Source organism: Leptonotus elevatus, chromosome 11 (genome assembly GCF_054856555.1).
Source record: "Leptonotus elevatus isolate MCC_2025b chromosome 11, RoL_Lele_1.0, whole genome shotgun sequence".
NCBI lineage: Eukaryota > Metazoa > Chordata > Actinopteri > Syngnathiformes > Syngnathidae > Leptonotus > Leptonotus elevatus.
The window spans coordinates 2963740-2987440 of NC_141249.1; the positions used below are offsets into that span (position 1 = coordinate 2963740).

The following is a 23701-nucleotide window of genomic DNA, read 5'->3' on the forward strand; positions in this document are numbered from 1 at the left end:
CCCAGTGCAAGTTTAGCACAAAGCACAGTTTTACTGTTCACATGGGTGGAGTATTTTTTTTTTCTTTTGGTACTTTTTCTTGACACAGATAGAATAAATAAAACGTTTTGCACCATTTTGTTTTGTTGTAGGGGATGGAATGCAGCAGACTGTCAGCCAATCCAAGCTGCTCCCCTCATTCCCATTACGTGCTCACATGCTTGACATTGCGGGAGCAAAAATTGACCCGCTGGGCTCCGTACATGAGATTTGTGCGAGCAAAGTGTATTTAGTGTACACAGGTAAACTACAAGATCTCCCCTTGATGATGTAGTCGGCCACGCATGGTGTTGACGTGGACACTTGGAGATTGTCTAGAACCACTGATCATACAAATATTTGTACTCTATTTTGTTATTTATATTTTAGGCAACTTTCATTTTTATTCCACTGCATTTCCTTAAATAAAATGTATATTTTTACTGTGATGCATTTACCCTAAACCTCTTCTTGACTACAAAATAAAATCAGAAGAAACAGTTAATTGGCATAATGTCTGAACTGTGGAGCACAAAGCAGAATATTCCTGTCCAATGTGAAGTGAGACTAGTAGGGGAAGGTAGTACTGAAGTAATATTCTACAAGGTGACTAACTTCTATGAAAGGTTTTGGGTCTTGGTGGAGGTAACAACACAAATTCACTAGCGATAGACCGAGATGTTTTTTTCCCCATGGCAGATACTGATACCAATATTTGTAGTCATAAATACACTGATAATTGGAGCCAATATTAATTTTCCGTAAAATGCATCCCATGAACAAATTGTTTTAAGAAACTCCAACTCTTGTTGAAATGACTTCCATCATGTTTATTGAACAACTCTTAAGATTTGCAAAATGTTGAAGCTTTAAGACATTTGGCACCGTGTCGTTTTCTACAGGAAATAAAGTTTTCCAAAATTTCAAAAATAACTACAATGGTAAACTTTTTCACTTTTTTGGGTTTTTATTTCAAACAAAAGCAAAAGGTGCAGTTCTCATAGTCAGCAGCATCTCTTATCAAGTTAACTGAAAATTTAAATGGTTCTCTGAAGTCAACACAGATTTAAATGTCTCTTATTGGCCATCAGATTAAAAAAGAAGAAGAAAGAAGAGGGCTGATGCTGATATAAATATATACGGTTTATAAAATGTGAAACTATTGGCAAGAGCTGAACTGATAATGTGAGTAACTCGAAGCAGTTTTCCACAATATCAATCTGGGACTTCTCCAATGTAATCTACTTGGGAAAGGCGGGAAATCCAGTACAATACTTCGAGTTGATTGGGCGATATGGCAACTTGTGTATGCCTACCAAACTTTATGACAAGGCGTGGCAGATTTAGGACTCAGGCGCAGAGATAGGAGTTTGCCGCCAAGGCAGATATTTATTAAACATCAAAAAACAAAGGCTATAAAATGTTAAACTAAAGGCGCTCCAAAAGGGAGGATGTCTAAACTACAAACAAAACAAAATCACTCCTAAACTAAAACTATACTGTGGCTATACAGTTACAAACAAAAGTTCACACAGAAGACAGGACAACAAGGCTGAGTACTACGACTGTGACTGGCTAGAGTGACTCTGACGTTTTATACATGGCCCTAATACGCCATCGTAAAAATTCACAAAGCGCCTCTCGCTGTTCTTCAATAGCAGCATCCATGCATTTGTCCATTTTAGGTTTGCCTGTTTTCTACGGTGTCGGAGCTTCGTGTTTTTGTTCCAGCCGCATATACCGCCCCCAAACACACTCTTGCTTTGTGACTGGTCCGAAGCACCATTGGTTAAGCTCGGAGAAAATCAGCGGGCTTGATAAAAGGTTCTCGAGGGTTTGTGAACTCACAAATACTGTGAGAATTCAGCCTGCAGGCAAGGTCAGAATATCAGTGCTGAAAATCAGTCTCCCCCTGAAATGACCCCGTCTCCTCACCTATAAACAGTTGGCTGTTTAGCTGCAGATGAATTTGTCCATCAGAAGGAGCCTCCTGTGTGGCTGCGGGTAGGTCATCAACATGAAGCGTCGCCTCTTTTACATTTCGCTCGGCTCGGACGCTGTGCCAGCGATTGTCATTCAGAGCGACCCTCGTTTCCACTTGGACCTCCAGTGGCCCGTTTCCCACATCAAAAGAGAAGATCACCTCAAAGGGGGCTGCAGTTATGGGAAGAGTTCATAATAAAGATGATGATAATACCAACACACTTGAACTCAATTAAACTGTAATTTGATGTTTGACTTGAGTTCATATTCCTGTGGAATCACAGTGAACAGATCAACTTTTTTTTCCGACCACTGCACTTGCAATGGAATCTCTTGGGTCAGCCCTTTGAGTGGCAACTCTTCCATTTTGTTTCACATTTTAAATACTACCTTGTGTTTGAGTGATGATGTGATGAGGATTAATAGCAATCATTTCTTGATCATGTGGCAGGTGTTAATTTGCATGTTTGCTCAAACAGAATGCATTCACAGTTGATGGGATTGTTGCGCGTATAGTCACTATGATTAAGACCTTTCACTAAAATCACAAATTGTGAGCGCTAAATTGCGTGTTCACTCGCTCTAACAGATTATGTGTGCTGTTGGCAGCAGGTGTAAAAAGGGCTGCAAAACTACTGAACAGTTGCTGTGGGACAAGAGTTTAAATTTTCCCAGTAACCTAAAAGCACAACATTCTCTGTATTTCTCCCTCCTTTTGAGGTGAATTAAAGTATTTGTAGCACTTCGGACAAGCAGCGAGTTCTCCTGTGAGTCTGAGCTATTTTTATCTGGAAGGTCACTTCATTAGGGAGCATGGAGGTCAGCAACCCGGCTTACCATCTCCGTGTGATGGTTTGGCACACGTTTTGGTCATCGTGGTGTAACATTTTGGGAAAGCGTCACAAATGCTAAATGAAGATTGATAGGATGGAATTGGAAGCGCTAGTGGAGGAGAAAGGCAAACATATTACAAAATCAATGTCTGATCATATTGGGGAAGCCAGCATCTACATTAAATTCATGGCTTTGTTAGCTAAACCTGCCCTGTGTGTATGGCAATTGGTCGAGATAAATGGTCATCCTGCGTTACATTTTCTTTCAAACTCGGGACAGCACAGTCGAAAAAACTGCTCTGGTAGGGGTGAGCACCAATTGTCACTGGGAATTGAATTGAAATGATCCAGACACAAAGAAATGTAGATTTTAAAGTAGTTTCTTTCATTGATGACGTTGCATGAATTCTTCCTGTGATTAGCTTTAAGTCATTAAGGTTATTCAGAAGATCCAAAATGTATTTGCTGAATAAACCGTGATAATTTTTGTTGGTATTTTAAATACCGTATATGTACATGAGTAGAAATGTTCTCATTGTTACTATTCTACACTGGCACCACTTTGTAAGTAGTTTCTGCTTGCCTTTCAGACGCATTATTTAAGGACACAAAATAGCTCACAATTCAGCTCGGGTTTGTTAAAGTTAAATAAAAACTTAAAACAATACCACATGACTATCACAATCACCACCATGATTTAAAGAGGACAACATTGGGATGTAAATAAATAGGATGGTGCACTGAATATTATATTGATATTGTACATTTAAATATATCAACAAGAAAATAATAATAATTTTTACAAACTATTTGAAAGCTGGGATTCATCATGCCTGAATGCTGATTTTGGCAGGCTTGGGGAGTAACGGAATACATGTACTGCCGTTACGTTTTAAACTGTATTCCATTACAGTTACAGGAAAAAACATGAAATCAGATTACAGGTAAATTGATTGAAGGCATTACAATTTCTACAATGAGAGAGTGCGAAAGAGGGCGAGAGAGGGAGACAGAGCAAGAGCGAGAGCGAGAGAGAGAGAGAGAGAGAGAGAGAAGGACAAGGACAGAGCGAGAGAGGACAGAGCTAGAGAGAGAGAGAAGTACAGAGCGAGAGAGAGCGCGCGCACGCCCGCCCGCGCGCACGCCCGCCCGCCCGCGCGCACGCCCGCCCGCGCGAGTGGGACTGTTGCTACATGTCGGGGAGGTGGGAACGAACGAACTGACTAGTCTGTCCTACAACCATAATGTAAGTTACACCTTCCAAACAAATCTTCCTCCCACCAATTCGCTATTTAAACATTATGCACAACATATACACGGCTAAACTTGTGACTGGGATAAAATCTATCTATCTATCTATCTATCTATCTATCTATCTATCTATCTATCTATCTATCTATCTATCTATCTATCTATCTATCTATCTATCTATCTATCTATCTATCTATCTATCTATCTATCTATCTATCTATCTATGAGGTGTGGTTGCTTTTAGGAACAGTTCGAAAACAGCACATGGCCTTCAATCAATCAATAGCCTACATGCTTTTTAATTACACTAGGATTTTTGCTATTTGTAGGCTGCCCGGGTCCCTATCACCCGCAAATAGCAGGGGCACATTGTATAGAATATATATTGTGGTGATATTTATTTTTATTTTGTCTTCATCAACAAACTCAATATTGGAGTAATCCAAAAGTAATCCAGTTGCATTACTTTAATATTATGGAACTTGGATTACGTTACTAACTACATTTTTTAGCAGGTAACTGTAATGGATTACATTTTAAAGTAACCCTCCCAACCCTGGATGTTGTTGTGTTTCACTAATGTTGGAGGGTTCACTGTATGGATGGATATGGTCATTGAGCTAACTGCACTGAAACGGCCTGTGAAATGAATGAATCTCAATTTCGAAATTGAAGTGGAAATAGGCCACAAATTGGAATTAGTAAAGAAAACGTCTTGGTAACTTATTTCCATCATGTGCCAAGTGGAAAAGTAGGCCTTCCCGTGGCCCCATGGGTGTGCAGTGACTTCTTCCCTCTTATCCATCTTTTGGCACAACTGGACAGCAGCTGGAACAGCTGGGCCAGCTAAAGGAGGATTTGAGGAGACTGTAGCTCCAGGCGATTATCTGTGCCAGTGCAGTGTAAAAACAACAACAACCAAGTCTCCATTTTAACATACTTTTGGGACATCAGTCATGTCAATTATCTTCTTTAGTGCAGCTATACATGACCAACTGGGAGGTAAATATATCAATTATGACAAGCCTTTCAGGTTTGACTCAGTTTCACAAAAAGTGACATTCACACGTGTTTAAGGTATAGATGTAAAACCTTCTCTGAAATTTATATTTTATCCTACAGATGCACACAAATGATTTGCAATATCAGTAAATCTTACCCGAGAGCTGATACTCCCCTCCTAATGTGGATTAGTTTCTACACATTAACCATTTACACTTCTCTATTATTATGTGATAAAGTCATGCAATTTAAACGAGTCTTCTCTATAAATCCTCAGACTTCTAGACTCATTTGCATGTTTAGAGATGAAGTCAGCAGTGTTGACTCTTGTTTGACAACTTTCCTCTCATGGGGATGCAGAAAATGGGGGGGGGGGGGGGGGGGGGGGGTGGGGGGGGGTTTATAGAGCTTAGGGAGAAAAACAATTTCACAATTTAACAAACAACAACAACAGAGGAAAGTCTTCTATATTCTGAGTGATACTATAATGTTTAGTATAACATCTAACCACATTCCGCCTTAACAATTTCAGCCAGATTGGAGACATACTCTGCTTTGTTTTTGAGTGAGAGAAGGAAACAGATGCCATGTACACACGTAGCAGGGTATTTTTAAAAACGGCTATTTCCCTCCTCTGGGTGTAGAAAAAAAAACACCATCACGTTTGTAGAAAATAAAACATCCACAGTTAACCGCATTAATGAGTTTTTAAGTACAATCATAACAATTCCAGATCTTAAGATGGCAACAGTTCCCCAAATCCTATTCAATTAGAGTACGCCTCTGTCTGGCGACGCTATTTCCAAAAATTGGGCCTACAATGAGATGCATGCCAAGCCTCTACATAGCAGTAGTTAGCCAAATACTGCTCATCTCTTGACGTCACTTCACCATACGTCACACTAGCACGGACTGTCAGTCGCTGATCTGTATATATGCGGATCAGTGCTGTCAGCGCACGCAAGACTTTTTATTATTATTATTAATTTTAAAAAATACTTGTTTATTAATTTTAAAAAATACTTGTAAAGAGTCAATGAGTACATCATAAATGGAGCATAGAGGAAAACAGGATAAATACAAAATCTTAAAAAGCTTCCCTCCACTCACTCACCATACACATATACAAACATGGTCTCCCCGGTGGGGAAGCGAATCCACGCCGCCTTTTTTTTCTTCTTTTTTAACAACTTAAGGTATGTGATTGAGAGTGACGTGTGTAGAGGACGACGTAAAACTTTGTTTACTAATGGACACATGCGACCGCAGAGCCGGAGAAATGCGCAAATCTTTTAGAAACCTTCGTTTGTAAAGAAAAATATCCCTGCGGATGTGTGGATGACAGGGCAAGCCGCAGAAAAATATCTCCTGTTTGCAAAAAACCCGGCTACGTGTGTACATGGCTAGAGAAAGGGAAAAGGGAAAAGATAAGTAGAAACTAGTGTCACATAACATTGAAAGGAGGAAGAATTGAGCTTTCACTTACATCTGAGTTCAATACGAATAAAATCTTTGATGCCCAGATTTTCTAGGAAAACCCCAGAGGAAGCTGTTGTTTTGAATAAAAAGGAGATGTCTGCATTCAGTTCTCCATGAAAGGTAGGGAAGTGAAGGTAGGATGTCTCTTTATCAAATAGTGCAGCATTCCAAAAACTTTCTGCAACACAAAAATAGCACCGGTATGCAAAGTCCCCTAGGTACATATTTATCACAAGGGCAATTTAATACTTGCAGTCATGCTTAAAACTGATTAGAATAATACTTGTTAATGTAATTGGGAGCAAAAGCATAGCGGTATCTATGTCTTTTCTACAACAGATAGAACAAAAAAAGAGTGCCTGAGAGTTAGTGTAACCAAAATATATTTTGTTGTGCTTATTTTTTATACAAGTGAAATCTTTCAATGTTGAAAAAAATGATATACCCGAAATGAAACCTACTGTCTCCATGACAACGTAGAGGTCCCACCTTGTAGGCAGCTTCTGAGCCTGGCTGTATACCTCCCAGTACCAGAGATCGAACTGGTAGGGTCTCCTTATGGGTGAGGAGACTCGAGTCATTATTCCTGGGGATGGTCAAAAGAGAAGGAGAAGCACATGGATAGAACAAAAAAAAAAAACGTGATGTGATGTGGATAATTTAGTCATCAGAACGACATTTAAATACGTTCAGCAAACACTGCACACGGGAGTATTATAAATTACAACACCATTGTTCATTGTCAGCATCACAATTGCACTGGACATTTGAATTCAGACAGTTCTTGTGCAGGGCACAAGCACACTGTCTACTGCCCGGCACAGCTCCAGCCCAGTGTGTTTGGATCTGTCCAGGAGCTTGACCTCCAAACCACCAGCTTAGTTGCGTACCGTCTGAAACACACACATGTACCATTCTGTATTTTACACAGACACTCATTAATTGCACTCATGGCCACAGTAGTGGGTAAACTGCACAACACAAGGATTATGATCATTATTATCTTTACAATTTCACATTTTCTTTTAAACAGAGGTGGGGTGTAAACATTCAGATTTTTGCAACGAGGGAGCCTACACATGACGAGGAGAAAAAAATGTGTGTTTGTATTCTAACAGCTTTTAGTGTGTGGTGAGATGCCCAACACAGAACACCACACATAATGACATCTCCACTGGCAATTGTATCCTCCCAAACACCAGACTAGTGAGAAGTAGCAACATGTCAGAAGGTAGATTTCTAATTTACAAATAATGGACAGGTTTGACATTAGCGTGTTTTACAAGCAAATTGGGGAGGAAAAAAACACACGATTACTTATTTTCTAATCTTTTAGAGCTATGCAATCCTTAAATCGGCAAGGGGTGTATTGCTCAAATCTGGCCCAATTATTGATATCTTAATTTCTGCATGTGTACCAAATGTTGGCTAAAGTACATTATACTATTTTGGCATTAAAGGTGTATTCAAGGATCTTTTGTCGCTGCATCTTCCGGGGTGGACAATCTTAACAATTGGTTCTTGATCCCGTCAATCAATCTGCCTTAACGACATCCTGCGTGCTCGTTCCTAGCTGCTCATGCACACTTTGAGTGTTTGAAGCACGTAGCTGCTGAGCTTCGGATTCAGCCATTCATTGTTGTAGCTCCACCGATCTCACCGCATACTTATGCGCCTATGAAGTGAGGCCGGCTGCAGAGACTGATGAAGATGATGATGAAGATGAGCTTGCACGTTCTTGACAATTGATAGACATTTGCGGAAGGAGCAGGAGAGCTGGTAGGATGGTCTTCTGCATGCGCATTTAAAAAAAAGTGACAAACGGACGTTTGGCTTCTACTTTGAGAAGATTTTTGAATGCACCTTTAACTTTGAACTTTTACCTGGTTTGTTGAGAAGACGAGCATTTTTGCAATAGTATGACAGTTCCTGCTCACAATGTTCTGATTGGTTGAGGATCACCGCTAGATGCTCCTCTTCTGAAGCGTAACGGAAATGGGCTGTATGTTGCTTTATTTCAGTGCTTGAAAGCAGTGTGGTCAGTTCTGTATTATTGTGCTTGATCACCATCCATGCCCTGTCTTAAGTGGTCACACAAGAGAAAGCATTTCCAAGTGAGTTCATGTCGTACTTTAGAAGCAGAAAATGAGAGGGAACATGAAGGAACTTCACTATATTGAAAAAATTATTCACTCACCTGCCTTGATTTACATATTTACTGAAGTGATATCTAATTCCTAATCCATAGGATTCAATTAGACGTGGTTCCACCCAATGCAGCTATAACAGCTTCAACTCTTTTGCGAAGGTTGTCCACAAGGTTTAGGAGTGTGTTTATGGGAATTTTTGAGCATTCTTCCAGATGCTTAATTTGTGAGTTCACATACTGATGTTGGACGAGAAGGCCTGACTATCAGTCTCTGCTCCAATTTATCCAAATATCAGGTTGAGGTCAGGACTGTGCAAGCCAATCAAGTTCATCTTCAGCAGATGCATGTCTTTATGGTCATTGCCAGGGTTGGGAGGGTTACTTTTAAAATGTATTCCGTTAAAGTTACAAGTTACCTGCTAAAAAATGTAGTTAGTAACGTAATCTAAGTACTATAATATTAAAGTAATGTAACTTGATTACTTTGGATTACTTTTGGATTACTCCAATATGTATGCTCATGAAGACAAAATAAAAATAAATATCACCACAATATATATTCTATACAATGTGCCCTTGCTGAAGGCCATATACTGTTTTCAAACTGTCACTGAAAGCAACCACATCTCACAGTTTAGACAGACAGACAGACAGACAGATAGATAGATAGATAGATAGATAGATAGATAGATAGATAGATAGATAGATAGATAGATAGATAGATAGATAGATAGATAGATAGATAGATAGATAGATAGATAGATAGATAGATAGATAGATAGATAGATAGATAGATAGATAGATAGATAGATAGATACAGTCATCCAATGAGGATGACGATGCGTGACATCAACTGCAAAATTAACTTTTATCCCAGTCACAAGTTTAGCCCTCTATATGTTGTGTATAATGTTTAAATAGTGAATTGGTGAGAGGAAGATTTGTTTGGAAGGTGTAACTCACATTACGGTTGTAGGCTAGCGGGCTAGCTAGCAAGAAGCTACAGCGCGTCGCATGCCGCTGGACTCTCAGTCTCAGCTCGAACTTTCGCTCCTTCAGCAAGACAAGTAAGTTTCAGTGAATACTGGTCGCCATTTCCTCCTCTTATCCGTGAAGCTTTTTCAAACTGCTCGCGTGTGGTGGACACTCCCCGACATGTAGCAACGGTGCCACGCGTGGCTGTGTCTGTGTCTGGCTGTGTGTCCCCCCCCCCCCCATTTTTAATAATGTTTTTTCCTATAACTGTAACTGAATACAGTTTTAAAAAAATTTAATCTGATTACGTAACGGCGGTACATGCATTCCGTTACTCCCCAAGCCTGGGCATTGCTTTCATCTTGTCATGTCGGAAGTGGGAGGTTCAGCTCCAAACTATTCCTACAAAGTGGGGGGAGCATGGAATTGTCCAAAATCTCTTGGTAAACTTAAGCATTTAGAGTTATTTTCACTGGAAGTACGGATCCAAACCCAGATTTGGAAAATCAACCCCACACCATAATCCCCCCTTCATCAAACTTGGCACAATTCAGTCAGACAAGTACCGTTCTCTGTTGTTACCAAACACTTTTATGTTCCAGCTGATAGTTGACTGGAATATTTAGGAGTGAGAAAATTTCACGACTGGACTTGTTGGACAGATGGCATCCCAGTTCCATGCTGGAGTTGACTGAGCTCCTCATCCATTCTATCACAAATGTTTGTAAAAACAGTCTGCGTGCATCGGTGCTTGATTTTATACACTTGTGGCCATGGAAGTGATTTGAACACATGATTCCAATTACTGTATTTGGATGGATAAGCAAACACTTTGGGCAATATAGTGCATTTAATAGTTAATTTAAATAAAAATGAACAACTTGATTTTAATTTAATTAGCAAAGAAAATATTTAATAAAAACTAGATTGAAATTGTGTGAATGAATGATGCCATGAAGGTGTGTGTGGTACCTGTCATGTTACAGTATACAAGTTGAGGTTTGATTGGTCCACTGCCATCCACATCCACATAATAACGTCCTGATGTTCTTCCTTTGTATTTGTATGCCTCACAGGACTGCTCATATATTGCTGTGGAGAAAGATAGCAGAGGTGGGCATGCCGACAATATTGACCAAAGGTCCGTCAATATGTCAATGACGGACACCGATTTTGTTGACAATTACAGATTAACATGAAACTTAGAAAAAATGACTAAGTATTGGTGGGAGTGGATTTGTCAATGTCACTATCAATAACCAGGCCAGGTAGGGTGGCCAACTGTGTCCCGCGTAGTGCGGGACACGCATAACCTTTGAATTAGCGGGACACATGAACTGAGCTTCAAACGCTGTGCGTGCACCCGCTACGCGAGTCGCGAGTCTGCAAATGGAGGGATGGCATTGGTGTGAAGCTGTGGCACATTGCACGCTACTGCCCAGCACCGGCACCAAATAGCTTTACCTCCAAGCACCAAGCATCCTTTAAACTAAGATGGGACGACAAAGCGGGGGGAACTGTCACCCAGATTACCACCACCTCCCGCAACCGATCTCAGTTTTAACTGGGCTATCTATGCAAGACCCATGGACTGTGCCTTTACTGCAACAAAGCAAGCTAGCGGTGTAGGGCCCTAGTGGATATTGGGTCAACAGGGGAACAGGCCAGGATGTGGTACCTTAAGGCTCGAATAGCATAAAGTGGCTGCAACAGGGGTGGTCCACAATTTCGCCTGGGTGAAATATAGGACCCCTGCATCATCAGGATTGACCTGCTAACCAAGTGGAAGGCGTGGTGGACATGCCTGGAACTGTGCTGTACCTGATTACTGAAGCTGTGCTATTACAACCAGAGGGCAAAGACAAACTGCAGCACCCTCCTTCCATACCTCTTTTGACCCTGAGCAGGTGCACGACATCGAAGGCTGCCAATATAAAACAATTACCATTGGCAACTAGGAAACGGATACCGGAGCCACCTTCCACCGAGACCAACCAAGCCATTGAGTAGTAATACCATCAGAGTTTTGAAGGCTTGAATGAGAACCAGAGGATCCGACTTCAGGAGCTTCACAAATTCACATCTTTGCTGCCAAGGACAAGGACTGTACACACACCATTTTGGTCTAGCACGAGATTGACAACTGGGGATCAGCAACCATCCGGCTCCAGCTACACAAGCGGATTAATTAAAGATCCAAGAAATGCATGGTCAATGTAATTCTGGTCCAGAAGAAAGATGGGTAATGCCGGTTCTGTGTGGATTACTATCGCCTCAACGAGTCCACATGAAAAGACTCATATAACTACCTCGAATCAATGATGCCCTCGATTACATTGCCGGGTCCTGCTGGTTCGGCCCAATTGATCTTCAGAATGACTAATGACAGGTAGCGTTGGCACTAGCGGCACATCCGAAGACTACATTCTCCATGGGCTAATGACTATGGCAGTTCAAAGTGATGCCAGACTTTGCAATATCCCGGCCACTTTCCAACGGTTGATGGAGAGGGTCCTGGCTGACATTCCATGAGATCGTTGCATGGTATACCTGAATGACCTCCTGGGCCATGCTGCCAGATTCCAGATTGTCTTAGACCATTTAAAGGAAGGGAGACATTCTGGGACACATTCTTAATGTAGTCGGGCTAGCCACAGTACTCTGAAACGAGTGAGGCAGTAAAGAACTGGACCATGCTAAAATACCTCAGTGAACCGAGTAGTTTTCTTGGCCTGATATCATATTGCTGCCACTTTGTTATGGACTCTGAGTACACCGCCGGCCCACTGCAGCGACTGACAAAAAAATTCACTCCAAGGCAAAAAGGCCAACCCAAACATCCAGCGGCCTTTCAACAGAGATACAGATGCCTGGGGGTTTGGGGGGCCAGGCGGCGAGGGCTGGGTTGTGGTGGGGGGCGGGTGGGGGGCGACCGGGCCGTGGGGCGAACGGGGGCTGTGGGCCGGTGGTGTGCCGTGGGGGCCTGCCGTGCCCCATTCTGCTGCGTTGGGCTTGGGGCGCGGGCCTTGTCGGGCCTTAAAGAACAAAAACTCACACACGCACGCACGCACACCCACACCCACACACACATATGCACAAACAGAGAGCAATGATGATGACATGTTGACTTGGTAAGACTGCCCCCCAAAAAAGGAGATACAGTAATAGGGGTCTTGAGGATGTGCTGTCCCAGGAGGGAGAACGCAGGGCGCTGATCATCGCCTACTACAGCAGCACACTTAGCCGATAGGAAGGGTCAGCTGTCTCCATGCCGGCCTGGAGACAAAGGCCCTGTACTCCCAAAGGTAAGCAGCAAGCAGGGTACACCCTAAGCAGGGTGAAAGAGGGGAAAGAGGAGACGGTGCAGCTTTTGTCCCCGAGAGCAGGACAGGAAGGTCAGGCAAGTGTGTACATTGGAAACGGGCTGTGTGCTCAGAGCCCCGCAAGCAGCAAGTAGTCTTTAATGAATGTGCCTAAACTTTCTTGGAGAGACCTCAAACACTCCATCTATGATCACGTATTATGGACAAGTGTGTGTTCTTTTCATATATGTGGTTATGATTACAGTTGTAAAGATCGGCAACCACAAATTTTGAATTTAGGGGCATTGTTTCTCTATACGGGACATTTTCTTGGTTAAGTGTTCATTGTTTAAGTATGTTCCATGCTCAAGACCCTCGAGATGTTGTGAGCAAAAAATAATCCGGTAATTTTTTCTTTAGAAGCTTTAATTTTTTTTTTTTTTATTGTGGTCCAACTGGACACCACACGGTAAGATTAAGGTTTGAAATAGCATGGTTGGATGAGGGTTAATCATGTAAAGTAAAAATCTGAGGACCTTCCTAATTGTATCCTCTTCATTTGATCAAGTGCAACAAATGATAAGCTTGGATCATGTTGGGCACTCAAGTTAAGCGTGAATAAAATAAAAAGGGTTTTCAAATAAACCTGAAATATGAACATGCTCTGCTAAATTGAACAACAGCTGTTGGTTGTAATTGCGCATGTGCATGAGGGGTTTTTGTGTGTGGAGTAAGCATCACTGTTTACACTGCGGGGCATGTATTATTTTTGCATAATGGCCTTTTGCATTATGTCCTAAAAATATGTTGCAATGTAGAATGTGTATTTACATTAATATACATATTGCCCTGCCCTAATGCTAATGTTGCTGCACGCCTGCTGAATCTTAATTAGTCTTAACAGAAAGTTTCCCAGCCTCAAAGTAATCAGAAACAAAATATATTGCAGCTCTTGTTAAATTGTATTCAATTATTTGTCAGTGTCTTTTATCACATTTCACATTTTTCTATACATTTGCAACCTGCATTGCATTAGTCGATATGTTGCTTACAGCTGTGGCAGGTGGCCCCTCTGTAGCCACTGTTGGAACAGTTACAATGGAAGGTGCGCCATGACTGCGTACATGTTCCTCCATGTTCACAGTGACTGGGGGAGCACCTGAGAGGCAAACAAGGGAGGGTTAGAAATATGTCACCTTATCTCTCAACAAATTAAAACACCTACAAAACCAAACTTCTTTTTTTTTTGTTCAGTATAGGTGAATGTACTAAAATTTTTCGAACATCTTTACCAAATAAAAATGCATGAAACTCATCTCGCTGTTCAAATTCAACAAGGAAACGGTAAGTAATTCTACAAGAACATAATTAATTGCAGCATCCATTCGTCTGTTAGGTTTGTTTGTTTACCTCCACCATCAGCGCTTATTGGTTTCATCTTGCCTAAACAACGCCTGATTTGTCCGATCAAAAAAAGATCGGCTGCAAATGTATCAATGGGAGCGATACAAGATGTATTCTCCGGAGTTTGTGAACAGATGAATTAGAGTCTTTCCCAGCTGACCTTGGGTGGGAGACACAATTGCAGGGCACATACGCCTCGTTCAGACTGCTTTATCTGTCTTGACTATATGAAGTCTGGCCAGCAAAAATTACATGAAATCCGATTTGAACATGACAGATCCCAAACGACATGTTTATTTGAATTAAACATATTTTTCTTGTCTATCTCTCTGTGCAGGTCGGTACTGGTACTGGTTGGGGACCACTGTTCTGGATAAGACATTTAGTTATATCCTTTTACTTTTCGTCGTTACGTAAGCAGGGCATGAAGGTCTCTAACGCACACCAACGGTAGTCGACCTTTCCACCTCAGCAATGACCACAAATGAAAAACGCAATTGCAGATGAACAAAAAAGGTTTCCAATTTATTTACATTAAAAAAAATTGTGATTACAAAAGCGCAAAGTTGTTGCTCCTAGCCCTACTTGTTTTTTCTTTTTATTCATGCCAACAACACACTTTACGGCAACTCCTTCCTTTACGACAGCCTAACAAGCAGGACAAACTAACGGAGCACAAATACTCAAATATTCTAAATAAATCTACATTACACAAAATAACAAAAATAAAATTCCAAATATAGGTTTGTGACTAGTAAACAAAAATTATTCAAATGGAACACAAATAGATAAACATATATTCACTTCTGAACAAATCTATATTCATATTTTTCTTATGGCTCTTACATTCCGGCCCCTAATTGTCTTTGCAAGCATAAACAATTGCCAATTTAAATTTCCTTGGAGCCATGAACAAATATCTTTGAAGCTACAACAAATATCAATATGGAAATGTTCAACAATAATGTCTATTGTACAAGTGACTCTTCATGTCAGGAACTCTTTTATGTTTAAAAGTACAGAAAAAAAATTATTCGGAGTCAGCGTTTACTATCACATGACTCATGGGTGGAGATCAGCCTTTGTCTCATCAAAGTGACAAAAACAAAAATTCACATGTCACCTTCAACCAGTAAACAGTTTGGTCACAGGCCGCAAGAGCACGCCAGTGTTAGTCTTTACTCGAGCCTGTCGTACCTGTCCTTTAGCGTCTTCAATGGTCTTGATTACATGGCCCATCATCCATGTAGTTCATGGCAAATCCGGTAAGTATTCTTTAGTCCAGTGTCGCCAAAACAAGTCCGCCAGATACTGGACCTAGCGCCATCTGCGTCTGGAGTAAATGTCTTTCCTGTCAAATAATCCTGGAGGTAGGGATGTTTTGGCCTTCATCAGCAGTAGATGATTGGGAGTCAAGGCATCCAGGTCGTTTGGGTCAACCAAAACTCTTGAGATAGGGCGGCTGTTTATAATCGCTTTGACTTCACATAATAGAGTATAGTCCTTCTTCATCAACCGCTTGCTGCCTCACGACTGAACTGAGAACTTTCCTCAACGTCCTTATCTGCCGTTCCTATATTCCTCCAAAATGTGAAGCAGAAGGAGGGTTAAATATCCAGGTGATGCCTTTTTTCAACATAGTGCCTTGAATCTTTGCATTATCCAAAGACTGGACTGCTTCTCTGAGTTCCTTTTCAGCGCCCACAAAATTCTTGCCATTGTCTGAACGCATCAACTTGACTTGTCCTCTTCTTGCTACGAATCTGCGGAGTGCGTTTATACAGGGATGGGGGTCCAAAGAATTCGCCACTTCAACATGGACTGCTCTCACTGTCAGAAAAGTAAAGTACACCGTACCTTTTTATCATGGTTCTACCTCTTTTGATTTCAAACGGACTAATGTAGTCCACACCAACACCAGAAAAAGGTGGTTCATCTGGTGTAAGTCTGTCACTAGGAAGATCTGCCATGACCTGACTTTCTGGTTTTCTATGGTGAGGTCTACAGGTTACACATCGGGAGAGAACTTTGCGGACAGCTACGTTGGATTTTAATATCCTGTACTTCTGCTGAACCGTGGACAAAACATCATTTCTACCACTGTGTCCAAGATGTTCATGAACAGATTTAAGGATAAGAGTGGTGATGTGCAAATCCTTGGCCAAAATTATAGGATGTTTTGATTCCTCTTGCATTGATGCTCGGTTCAACCTGCCACCCACTCTTAGAACGCCATCTTGACTGGTGACAACTGGTAGAAAGTGCTATCTTTAAACACAAGTGTTCCTTCTTGAAGCATGGTAATTTCTTTGGGAAACTTGACTCCTTGACTGAAGCGTATATTCTCCATTTCTGCTTCGTCCATGTCACCTACAGAGAGATGTTCGTTGTGAAATTTTGACATGAAGTCTCTCATCTGTCTTTCAAGCCTTTGACTGTCTTCCGAGTTTCCATCTCTGACAGATGTCAATTCCTTTCTTTTTGCAGAGAGGAGCTTCAGCATGTTCCTTAATCTAAGGATCCATGCAACTGCCCGTTTTAGTCGATACCAGCTTGAGTAATGCTAAATAAAATGGCATGTCACGTTAATGCTTTCCTCTAAAGCAAATGCATATACTGATGCTTCCTTCACCTCAGGGTCGTTGCTGATAGGTCGGTACACACTGTCTGGCAACGCTTGATATGAAGTCTGGACCCATGTTCCAGGTCTTTGCCTTGAAAGGCATCCACAGTAAGTCCTCTGGAGGCGTAGTCTGCTGGATTCGCTGATGTGTTCACATACCTCCACTGTGAAATGTCAGATCTGTCTCCAATTGTAACTACATGGTTAGCAACAAACGTTCAATATCTTGTGGTGTCATTTTTGCGGTACTGCAGCACTCCTCTTCTTGTGAGTGGCTTGCTTTGAATGCTCACCCTGAACTACAGTGTGTCAGACTCCACACACCACTGAACTCCTAAAGCTCTTTCGATTGGCAGACAATCATTTTCCAAATCCAGCATCTTGACTTTGTGGACTCTCTCCTTTTCATGTACTGATGCGAGCACAACTCTATTGGAAACCCATTTAGTGAGTTTAAAACCTCCAGCAGCACACAAAGCCTGCAGTTCCTGTATGAGAGCAATTGCCTGTTCCTCAGTACCAACAGATTTTAGACAATTGTCGACATAGAAATTCCTCAAGATGGTGCTTGTTGCTTCTGGGCTGAACTGTGCCTGATTGACCTCTGCACACCTTCTCAATGCATAACTTGCACAACTTGGCATCGAAGTTGCACCAAATATATAGACCAACATTCTGTGTTCTTTTAACTGCCGACTGAGGTCTCCCTATGGCCACCACAAAAATCTCAATACATCAGTGTCTTCCAGGGGAACTTTGACTTGATTAAACATACCTTCAATGTCGACCATGAAGCCAACCGGCTCTTGTCGGAATCTTGTTGGCACCCGAATGAGGGAACTCGGCAAGTCTGGCCCTTGCAACAAACGTAAATTAAGAGAGGTGCCTCTATATGTGGCTGCACAGTCAAAAACCACACATAACTTATGCTTTGTTGGGTGGTAAACCCTGTGATGTGGGATGTACCATGTCCTCTTGCTACCAGTACCATCATCAGCTGTTGCAATTTCCTTAGCGTAGCCCTTCGCCATTGTCTCTGTCAGGAACTTTGTGTAATCCTCATGAAACTCTGGGTTTTTCATCAGCTTCTACTTCAAGCTTTCAGCTCTCTGTACTGCAAAGTCACGATTATTTGGGAAAACAATGTCTTTGTTCTTAAAAGGCAGGCCAATGCTGTAATGGCCGTCAACCAGCTTCACTGAGTTTGATACAGAATTCATGAACTGTTTGTCTTCAAAAGACATTTCCAATTTTTCAGCCATCTGATGCTCAGGGAAGTCCAACTTTATTTGACGCTCAGTGAGCTCTTCCAAGGTTGACACTGATATCTTGTTTACGATGATTTGTCCAGCCTAGAAGAGTCTTTACCGCATATGGTCCATTTCCGTCACTGTTAACGACCTCTCACGGTTTGAGTGCTTTTGGTACGTTTGTTCCTATTAACAAACCTATTTCTCCAACAATTTTTTTTTTAAGTTGAACATCTTTCAAATGTGGCCATCTGTCCACATCACTTTGTTGTGGAATGTTCTGCTTCTTAACTGGGATCTCAGATTGTGTAAAAACTTTTGGAAGCTTCAAGAAATTATCCTCATCCAAAGCACTTACTTAAAGTCCCTTGACAACATGAGTACTGACAATTTCTTCTTTTCCCATGGTGCGGAGCATAATACTTATCTTTTTTTCCTGTTATCATGAGATTCCTCATCAATTTTTCAGTGCAGAAAGTTCCAGTACTTCCTGGGTCTAGAAACGCGTATACTTCAACGCTTTTGTTGCTCCTCAAACACCTGACCTTGACTGGAACGATCAACAGAGCACAGGCTGCTTCCCTGGCCCCAGTACAACCACAAGTTTCATTTTCAGTGGGAGCTGAACTTTGGACAGCTTGTTGGGCATTCTGGCTCTCTTCCACAGCAATTGCAGAGTCCTGTTTGTCAATATGCAGGATGGTGGGACGCTTTCGTGAACATATTTGACGGATGTGTCTTTGCTGACAGCCTTTACTTAAATGTCCTTGCGATAAATATCCAAAACACAAGCCTTTAGACTTGACAAAATCAAGCCTTTCCTTGTGAGGCTTCTGTTTGAATATCCTACAATAATTCAAGGAATGTCCATTATTTTCACAAAATACACATTGTTTGAAGTTTGTTGATTGTTTTTCACTTGTGTTGACAGAATTGTCCCTTTTTGCCTGCTCTGTTGGATTTGTGTCAGATGTGACATTTGTAGAAAAACTGCTTTTCTTTTCCTTGTATTTTGTGGCATTTTCTTTGCCAACCTTTTTCAGTAATCAACAATAGAAAATAGGTTAGTTTCACCCAAATGCTCTGTTTTGGACCAAAATACGTAGAAATCAAGCTTTTTGTGAAACGATATTTCATGCACTCTAGTGAATTTGACACCTGTTTTTTCCCATGAATGATGCCACAAACACCTAAACAGTGCTTTACTTCTGTAAAACACTACCACCAACAATGACAATGTGTTTTTTGATAGCAAAATAAGTTTATTCACATTCAACAGTGTAACAATTTGACAAAACAATGTGGATGTTTCAACTACACAGTTTTTCACAGTCACATCTTCTCTGAATGCAGCAGTGTCTGACAAATCTGTCTTTTTCGCAGTTAGCACCTCTAGCTTTGCGTTAGCAGCAGCAATAGCTGTTTGCAACTCTAACTCCTCTTTTCTGGCCTTGAGCAGGGCTTCTTCTCTTTCAATTTCCTGTACGTGCTAATAGAGCCGCTTTTTTCAGCTTCTATTTTCATCCTTGATACAGACACAGTAGAAGAAACAACAGAAGATGATCTGCTAGTTTTCTGCTCTTTACTGTTCTTTGAGGATATCAATGAGACACTATCTGCAGGTTCAATTTCTGCATCAATTCTTTTTGCCTAATTTTCTTGTTCATTTACTTGTTCTAGCCAGCTCTCACTCTTTTCCACAAAGGTCTTTAAATATTTTGAATTGGGCTCAAACCACTTGGTCTTGCAAAACTTCAGTGTCACTCATCAGGTTTTTAACTGCATTATTGGCTGTACAAAATTCCATGTGCCTGCCTGCAAAGTCACCTTCCAGCATTGCTAACATCCTCCATAAGAGCTTCAATTTCCTTCATCTTTCTTGTAAGATGCCGCAACATGGACTTTCTCACTTCTTTAAGCTCCTGAAGCTTTTCCTGTTGAGCTTTCATTGTTAGTTTATATATTCTCTTAGTGAAAGATTCCATTTCCATTTGCTCCATATTAATTGAGTTGCCTTTCACTTTTCAACACAATTAATCCACTTACTTTGCCTTGCGCTTCGCTAGATGACATTACACCATGCGCTTGTTCACTACTTAAACACGCCACAAATGTCCTCCCAAGTGCATGTAATGAAGCACTTCCACAACGTCGAGCCGTTTCAAATCCAAAAATGCAGGATGAATCCAAATCCGCGATGTCTTCATAAACGGACGGCGTTCGAAAATAATGCGCCAATGTCCGTTCTTCTATGGCAAGCCCTTTGAGCATTTATTCCATATCCTTGATATCAGACAGTAGTGTTTCTCACTAGTTCAGTTTTTGTCAGCACTAGTTGGACAATTAGCCACACTGGCTATGCACTTTGTCATACTAGTTGCAGAGAAACTCTGACTAGTCGTTCATTTTCAGCAACGTGCTAATTACTCAAACATGAATTCTTCTCACTAGTGACATGTGTCCTATGATTTCCTTGCACTAGTTAGGTTGTGAGAGCTGAAACACCCACTAGTTAACTAGTGAAAGACAAAACACTGACAAGTTAAATAGTGAACGGCTCTTGAAGTCTACATGTTGAACTAGTGACACGCAAATGTTTTACGTGCATCCAGAGTTCCTATTGGCTCTGCAGTTAAAATACACAAATCAAGATTCAGATTTTGTCGTTATCCCACCCCCTTTAATTGCATGTTTTACACTAGTTTACAAGTTGTCCTAAGGAATTGGAGCTCGTTCACAACTGAATGCCTATTACGGTTACATGTTAACTAGTGAATTCAGAAACCCAGACTAACACAACTACTTGCATCTATTTGTGCCTAACAAGCTAACTAGTGAGGCTCAAAATGTTCACTAGTTAACTAGTAAATGCAGATATCCTTTAGTTACACAAGTTGGGCTCATTATGATGCCACTTGTTAACTAGTGAAACACGTGTTTTCCTACAAGTAAACTATCTGGGTACAGAGTGAGTACCTAGTAAACTAGTGACACAAATTTTCTTATCACTAGTTTACTAGTAGAAGGTATTTTGTCTCACGTGTCGGCCTCAAGACTGAACTTGTACACACTTTGACTGTGCAAGTATCACACAATTGCTCACTAGCTGGCATGTGCACACAACTAGTTAACCAGTGAAAGTAATTACATTTCACTATTTGACATGTTTGCCAGTTACAACACTTCGCAAGTTCACTAGTTGTGCGCACATGTCAACTAGTAAGAATTTTTGTTAAACTAGTATGATGTAAATGACGCCTATTATACTAGAAACGTTACCTGGTGCAACAAAATTCATTATATGTTAGACATTTGTTTTACTAGTGTGTACAGTTGCTTACCAGTGCTACATAAGGATCCACTAGTTAAAAGACACGCCCAACATGTAGGAAAAATGTCTAACGTGTTCTGGCAAATCTTGAACAAGTTAATTTCTTGGTCTGACTTGTGAAAGAAAATGCCTTTCACTAGTTAACTAGTTAAATAAACATCAGTGTCACTAGTTAACTAGTGACTCAATCTGGATGTAACTACCTTGCAAGAGAGAAACCAAGTGATTCACTAGTTAACAAGTGAGGTCAAAACGAGCCCAACTAGTGCTACAAGTGGGTATATTTGCATTTACTAGTTCACTAAATCACATTTTGTACCTCACTAGTCAGCTAGTAAGGTAGGGAAGATCCTAACATTTTGGTCCCAAAATGTCTCACTAGTGAAACTCGTGGAAATTTTGGGCATCACTAGTTAACTATTCAAAAGTTTTGAGTGTCACTTGTTCAATATGTAGACTTAAAGAGGCTTTCACTAGTTAGCATGTCAGTGTTTTGTCATTCACTAGTTAACAAGTAGGTATTTCAGCTTTCACTAGTAATCTAGTGGAGGAAATCAGAGGTAACTAGTTAAAATGTTAGAATAATTCACGGTCAACTAGTAAACATGTTAGAGCTTTTGTGCCTTACTAGTTAACTAGTGATGAGTTATTAACATTGTTTTTTCAGTTTTAAATGATATTTTAGCCGTTTTAGATTTAGTTAACTCAGTATGGCTGTATGAATAGACCTATATTCTTATCTGTGTTACTTTCATGAGAAAGAGCAACGGGTCTGTCTATTCATTCGTAATCTAAAGGGAGGTCCCGGGAATTCTGCTATGTCGGAAGGGAGTCAGGCTTATTATTATTGTATTTTTTCTAATCTGATTTATACCCATGGGAACGGATTCTCTTGTATTCATTCAGTTGTAACCAGGTGTGTTGTGGGCTGACCTTTTTATGAACCCTCTTTGTGAATAAATAACGATGTGGGCTGGAGAGAAAGCATCACATTTGAACGGAGCACTGCTTGGGTGACTTCATTTGTGCGACCAGAAGCTTCTGGTAATTAATACCTTTGCAAAGGAACTTCTTCAACAGAATCTCACCATTCAGTTAATTGAACACGCAAAGAGTACAATACTTAATATTGTCTACTCTAACAAATGGTGACCGCCGACGCTGAATTATAACGAATGGTCTCCTCCGTTGAACCAAACGGATGGTGTTATTCTGACGTGGAACAAGCTGCGGCGTTCAAGGACGGGCGGAACTTCTAGGCCTAAATAAATAAAGTATGGTAAGTGGAGACTGTTATCCACGTAGAAGAGGTTGTGTCTGTCTGGTCCGCTGCAGCTGGTTTTTTCGTCTTCCAAATTGTCTAAATTTTAAAATGAGATCTGTGTGAATAAGTTATAGTTTGATGTCGTTAGAGAGTTGATAATTCCGACGATATTGAACTAAACACGTCGTGGAGTGGTGCATTTGAAGGTGACGTGATGCAGACTCGAAGTGATGAAGCTTTTTTGTACAGGAAGAAATAGCGGTTAATTTTTTGATTTGTTTTGTTTTTCGTCGACGCTATGAAGAATCCTTAGACCATAATATATATTGAATAAAAGGGTTTGCCGGATGACGTAACAAGTCTTTCTTGTTTACTAAGGATCGCGAAGATTATGGTACGCGCTTCTGTTTTTTAAGCAGTTTTGGCCGATTTGGGGACGAGTATCATATTTGTTCATGGCTCATATTGAAAAAGTCCTATCACGTAATATGTCTTTTATTTGAAAAAGCGCCTGTTTGAAATTGAACAGAAAGGGGTCCAGGTTGATTACAGCGATGATTGGATTTTGTATCACTGTATTTGCAATCGAGAGATTACGTGTAACTTTTGTTTTATTTTGTAGGCGCTTCTACAATATGTAGTTTTGAGGTCAGGATTCCCGTTTGAATTCCTTTTGTTCCACGGTTGAGTTCGATGGTACGTGACAATTTCTTTAAAAAATAAGCGCCTTGCAAAAATTTTGCAATAAAGGGAGAACAGTTTAGCTCAGCGGGATTGGGTAACCGCTGTGTATAAACGAGAGGTCACGTAATTCTTATGTCTGTCTGTGTGTGGCCA

The 23701-nt window shown here is 40.8% G+C and overlaps 1 protein-coding gene across 5 annotated transcripts in view; it reads right to left on the reverse strand.

Annotated features, from left to right (window-relative positions):
• Window positions 1–23701, reverse strand: part of LOC147165196 (contactin-associated protein-like 4) — a 105453-nt gene that overhangs the window by 24732 nt on the left and 57020 nt on the right. For 4 of the 5 annotated variants that reach the window (XM_086088782.1, XM_086088779.1, XM_086088783.1 and 1 more), the window contains 7 exons: window positions 14045–14151; window positions 10663–10782; window positions 8450–8647; window positions 7297–7459; window positions 7028–7152; window positions 6574–6744; window positions 1954–2172 (listed from right to left, as the gene is read on the reverse strand). In XM_086088782.1, the coding sequence (XP_085944908.1) occupies window positions 1954–2172; window positions 6574–6744; window positions 7028–7152; window positions 7297–7459; window positions 8450–8647; window positions 10663–10782; window positions 14045–14151 (1103 nt within the window). The remainder of the gene's footprint in view (window positions 1–1953; window positions 2173–6573; window positions 6745–7027; window positions 7153–7296; window positions 7460–8449; window positions 8648–10662; window positions 10783–14044; window positions 14152–23701) is intronic. The other variant, XM_086088781.1, reaches the window with a different exon arrangement.